Source organism: Sinocyclocheilus grahami, unplaced genomic scaffold (genome assembly GCF_001515645.1).
Source record: "Sinocyclocheilus grahami isolate Dianchi unplaced genomic scaffold, SAMN03320097.WGS_v1.1 scaffold10964.1, whole genome shotgun sequence".
Lineage (NCBI taxonomy): Eukaryota > Metazoa > Chordata > Actinopteri > Cypriniformes > Cyprinidae > Sinocyclocheilus > Sinocyclocheilus grahami.
The window spans coordinates 1,274-7,104 of record NW_015513541.1 but is presented as its reverse complement, the minus strand read 5'-3'; the positions used below and the strand labels follow the sequence as shown (position 1 = coordinate 7,104).

At 33.7% G+C, this 5,831-nt stretch overlaps 2 protein-coding genes across 2 annotated transcripts in view; both read right to left on the bottom strand.

Annotated features, from left to right (window-relative positions):
* Nucleotides 1-1,063: 1,063 nt before the first annotated feature.
* Nucleotides 1,064-1,514, bottom strand: LOC107578575 (C-X-C motif chemokine 11-like; the record flags this gene model as incomplete). Its single annotated transcript, XM_016264522.1, has 3 exons — nucleotides 1,460-1,514; nucleotides 1,210-1,336; nucleotides 1,064-1,123 (listed from the first exon to the last, which is right to left on the bottom strand). Coding segments are annotated over exons 1-3 (242 nt in total), but the record flags the coding sequence as incomplete, so codon positions are not given.
* A 2,979-nt stretch (nucleotides 1,515-4,493) lies between these two features.
* The window catches only part of LOC107578576 (uncharacterized), a 2,495-nt gene continuing 1,157 nt past the window's right edge, over nucleotides 4,494-5,831 (bottom strand). Inside the window, exons 4-6 of the mRNA XM_016264523.1 lie at nucleotides 5,270-5,344; nucleotides 5,144-5,180; nucleotides 4,494-4,875 (exon numbers count right to left, since the gene is read on the bottom strand). Of these exons, the coding sequence (XP_016120009.1) occupies nucleotides 4,841-4,875; nucleotides 5,144-5,180; nucleotides 5,270-5,344 (147 nt within the window). The 3' untranslated portion in view covers nucleotides 4,494-4,840. The remainder of the gene's footprint in view (nucleotides 4,876-5,143; nucleotides 5,181-5,269; nucleotides 5,345-5,831) is intronic.

The window sequence follows — 5,831 nt, the reverse complement described above, 5'->3', positions numbered from 1 at the left end:
TACTTTTCAGAGAGAGAAAAAGAGAGTGAAAGCGAGAGAGAGAGAGAGCGAGAGAGAGAGAATAATTAGCTATTACATAATGTTCAAGACAGAAGTGCCTCCCATCAAAGTACTATGCCTTAAAAGTATTTTGACTTTAGTATTTCATGCTTGTGCTTTAATAAATATAATTAATTAAAGTTTGCAATGCAGACAGTCAAGTGAAACTGATATTTTATGATATTTGATTCTTAGATGGGAAAGTGCACCCATGTTGTTGACATGATGTCAATAATTCCTTTTTCACAACATATCCTTCATTGTGAGAATAGGATAAAGAAAGAACTTGAGAACAAATCACGAACAGCAATCTAGTGCAATCTAGTGTACACTGAATATATCAGAGCATTTAGAGGTCAGTTAAATAAAAGTATCAATTTAGTCTCCAGTTTTTCAGGCACTATGTATGAAAGCAGATGATTTTTAGAGATTTGGTTATTGATTTCAAGATCAATCAACACAGGCGGATCCATGGATCAGGACATTGGCTCTACTTGATTCATACTGATTCATACTTCTCTTGTTTCTGCTAAGAGAAGACTAGAGAATGAATAGTACTTTTTTCGGAAGTGAAAGTAAAAGTGATGTGAAAGTCAAAGGGCATCCCATACTCAGAATTTGTGCTCTGCATTTAACCCATCCAAGTGCACACACAGCAGTGTGTAGTGAACACACAAACACAGAGCAGCTATTTTGCTGCAGCACCCAGGGAGCAGTTGGGGGTTCGGTGCCTTGCTCAAGGGTCTCACCTCAGTCATTGAGGGTGGAAGAGAGCACTGTTCATTCACTCCCCCCACAGACAATCCCTGCCAGACCTGAGACTCGAACCTGCAACCTTTCGAGTCTCAGAGTGATCACAGATCATACTCTCTAACATTAGGCCACGATTGCCTCATTTCCTAGCATTCATTTAAATTAGAGACTGTCTCACCATGCAGGCCTGATGTTTATATTTTTAAACTGAATTTCAAGGAAATAAATATATTTACATGCTGACATTTTTTGAATGGCTGTCAGTATATACTTCTTGGTAAATCTTGACCCTGGATTCAAGCATTTCTGCCCTGCTCCTCTCATAGTGACACTTCACAAACAAGACGCAAAGAAAATGGGCAGTTATTTGATATCTAAGACAAAGCATTTATGTATAAACAAAAATAACATGCTTACACAATCTCCAGTCTTTTCCAAGAAGGACTTGGAAGGATGATTTCAACCTTCTCGGTTGCCTTTCGAGAGACTTTATTCACTCCTTTATCAGCACAAATGTATCTGCCCTTCACATCCAGTGAATGGCCTGAAACAACCCAGTGTTAATTTCAGATCAGTTTTAGAATTCTTATTTCAAAGTATCACACTAAGTTCATTTTAATGTGAAAAACAAACATAAAACATTATTTTTATGAGAGAGAGAGCTCACCTTTCACCTCCACCACAAGGAGACAGACGAGAACAATGAACGTAGTTGTTTTCATTTTGTTTTTGATCTTGTATAATCTCTCAAATGTCTGACAGATGATATTATGAATAATGAGATTTCAGCAACTCTGTTTTTATACTGCCAAGGTCTGGCCACTGAGGTGATTGTCACTTTTTGTTTCATTAAAGCTTCCTTCATCTGTACTGAGAAATTGAAGCCTTTAAATGTAAAGAGAAGCTCTGTCACAATGAAATTGTTTAGAGAAAACTTTCTGTTTCAGTTATAGTTTCAGAATAGATCTTTTCAGTAACCGTTTTTGAGAAATTAATGTTCAAGCAGAAATGATCCCTAATAATTCACATAATCCACTGATTAATTCTGGTACATTTCAATTTTATTCACATAATGCTCATGCTATGATTTGTTTTTACAATGATGCTTTAAAGAGACTACAGTGCTCTGTTCAGGAAGCGTCTGCCAAAAAGATTGATAGATCCTTTTAATAAATCAGTGTCAGGACAAAAACAATAAGGCTCAAATACATTGGATTTGCACAGAAGAAAGAATGTCATATGAGTGTGGATCAATAAATATATGAGTATATGATAACAGAATTTTCACTTTGTGGCAACTAAGCCTTTAATATTCTGACATTCTCAATGGCAGGGTTTGTGTACTGCAGCTGCTTAACAGAAAATATATGTTGTAAATGTATAGATTGAGAGAACGATGCTTTTCTACACATACACTGACACACATTTTAAATTCCGATCACAAAGGGGAGAAGGTATAGTGCCCCCGAACAAGTCAGTTATAAGCTGTTCTAAGATAACTGCCAATTTCACACAGCAATCATCAGCTAAATACCTACACTGAAGCACTTTACATAACAGAAAAAACTCACTCATTTGCTATAACATAATTTTAATAAATACATCTTAATCAATTTAATAACATACGGTACTTACTGTCATTATATTTTGACTGTATATAGGGGCATAGTTTTCAACATGAATATAATCCTATAAACTATTCCATAGTTGTTCAAAATACATACACAATAAGTGATTAGAACATGCTAGTCAAATGTGTTACATACATAATATGGTTTTATTTATAGTAATGTTTTGTTGCTCATAAGTCCCTTTAGCGTCATTTTTTTTCATATATACATGGATAGGTAGTTTCTGTGCCATTCTGTGAACATAAGGACATGTTCTGTGAAGACCAGAGGTTAAAAGGTCTCATAAGGAATCTCAGTCTGGTCTTTGTCTTCTAGGTGGGGGAAACCACCCAAGGCAGTTTCTACTAATGATTTTCCTCATGCCTGGTCTCATGTTTATACGTAGGAATTAATACGTAACATTTACAAGATAACAGAAAAAACTCACTCATTTGCTATAACATAATTTTAATAAATACATCTTAATCAATTTAATAACATACGGTACTTACTGTCATTATATTTTGACTGTATATAGGGGCATAGTTTTCAACATGAATATAATCCTATAAACTATTCCATAGTTGTTCAAAATACATACACAATAAGTGATTAGAACATGCTAGTCAAATGTGTGGGTTACATACATAATATGGAGTTATGCATAGAAATGATTAGTTGCTCATAAGTCCCTTTAGCGTCATTTAGGTGCATATATACATGGATAGGTAGTTTCTGTGCCATTCTGTGAACATAAGGACATGTTCTGTGAAGACCAGAGGTTAAAAGGTCTCATAAGGAATCTCAGTCTGGTCTTTGTCTTCTAGGTGGGGGAAACCACCCAAGGCAGTTTCTACTAATGATTTTCCTCATGCCTGGTCTCATGTTTATACGTAGGAATTAATACGTAACATTTACAAGCACAAAACGTACACTTTTGTACGTTTTTAGTCATGCTAAAACGTACAATTTAGACGTATTTCAACGTTTAAAACGTACAAATCGCTACGTATTTTTAGCTAAAAAACGTAAAAATATTTACGTATCTTTTATATCATTTAGATATTCAAATCAATGCATTTTTATCATTTTATCAATAAGCGATTTCGCTTTTTAGACCCCTTAACCTACCCCCAAACCTAAACCTACCCATTTTATAGCGAATATGCATTATCATTTTATTAATACTTAATTTAGATTTTTAGACCCCTTAACCTACTCCCAAACCTAAACCTATCCATTTTATAGCGATATATAAAGGATATAAAACGCAAATGACCGAAATACGCAGGAAAATAAAACTTTTAGTAACAATATAGCATTAAAATATATTTATAGTCGCTAATTCCACTCCTACCTATAAGCCTAAACATTTCTGTACAGTATAAGAAAAACATGACAGACAGATAAATGCAATTAACGTTACAATCATTTATTTATTGCAAAAATGTCAAAAGCAGCACTAAAAGTAATCCAAATGACCATGCGTTGCACCCGCAGTCCTCTCTAGCGGAATACAGTAGGTTTGTGTGATCTAGAGCAGAATTTATGTTGTTAATTAAAACGTAAAAATATTTACGTATCTTTTATATCATTTAGATATTCAAATCAATGCATTTTTATCATTTTATCAATAAGCGATTTCGCTTTTTAGACCCCTTAACCTATTGTTTCATTTCATAATTATGTTGCGTTTTTGGTGTATTTTATAGTTCTATTGTCAGTCACAGCAAGTCGGAGAAAACGCCTTTTGTGGCCCATGACAATCAAAGTAAACATTACATGACAAGTAAAGGTTAAATTATTTTAAGGTTTCAAGTGAAGTCGTGTTTAACATTATGTAGGCATATTCTTGGAAACGAGCTGGCAGCAGAAATCACAACAAAACGAAATGTTATTTCGTAAGTAAACAATTTAATAATGCAACTGAAAACAAGTTAATTCATATGACAACTAAAAACTAATAAAATTAATGCCGCGATTTCAATATTCATAAAGGATGTCGTCAATACGTCAGTTTTGTACGTTAAAATGCTGAAAATACGTAAGTATTTGTACGTTTTAGTGCCTGTAAAAACGTAAGTAAATGTACGTTTTATAGAACCACATTTTACGTAAAATACATACGAATTATCATGAGATCACGTTGGATGGTCATGATATGCTGTGTCTTTGATCATTAATCTTGGTTACTTGCCCCAAATTTGACAATCTCCTTTCTGAGTTGAAATGATCAATGTGTTCTTTTGTGTTAATGTTGAAAGCTGTTCTGTGAAAGAGTTGGTTAGTTAGACTTGCTTTAGTCTTGTGGCGCCAGGGTATCTTGGACAGATTTATGACGTGGTCTAATGTCATCCTGGGCCTCTTTGTGGAATTTGGTCAAATTTGTTCAACACCAATCTGATCGAATCTTAAATTGTCTGATTCACTCTGATACCCTACAGTTCTGATGCAACTTTAGGATCGGTTTCGCCTGTAAAAAGAATGAATCATTAGGGGTTCAGACCAAAGTCATTATGAAACCAAAATGAATTCAGTTTGACCCTCACAACAACAAAAATGAATTAAACTATACTGAAAACCTTTAGTAAATAAAAAGGTTTATGGAGAATTTTGGTTTCTTCTTTTTCCGTTTCATATATAATAAAAACTACTGAAAATCAAGTACGCTATATTCAACTAATTAACTACAAAAATCTATACTATTACAAATCGTATATGAATGTAAAAATCATACTCACAGGAAGATATTTTGGGCATCCCTGTGTCTTTTTTCCCCTATTGTGTCAGAAAAAAGTGATGCATAGCATATTTGTTAACGGAGCATAAATGCTGAATCAATTTAACAGAGTTGCAGTTTATATTACCTTAAAACTGATCCATCCTGAAAAGCTTGAAAACCACCCGTACATTCTATTTTGTGGAGCTAAATTCAGCGAGGTCTGCTCCAGCATAGTGCAGAAAAAGTGACAATATGAAATTGGTTAGTCTTGTTTATCCACATAAGTTTCAGTACTATTTCAAGTACTTTCAATAGCTTAGCTGTATTTACATGTTTGCAGCTAACTTTGTGTTTTGCACACATTTAATCATCACTTTAAGTAACACATGTATTTAAAGGTTATTTGATCTGTTCTGCCATATATGTATTAATTGTATTAAAAGAAGTTTAAGAATCATATTTTCTTTCTTTTTTATCCATTTGGATATTTATTTAATATTCCCATGGTCACTAAGGACAGGATTTTTTAAATTATTTTTTTTAATCATAAATTGACCTTAAAGGTGCAGTAAGCGATTTCTCAAAAACAAAAACAAACAAACAAAAAATATTATGTTTGTACATACTGTAGTCCTGGCTTTATAAATAGGGGGAAAAAACAAATCGGACCAATCAGAGCGAGCACCACAACACTCTTGTAGCCAATT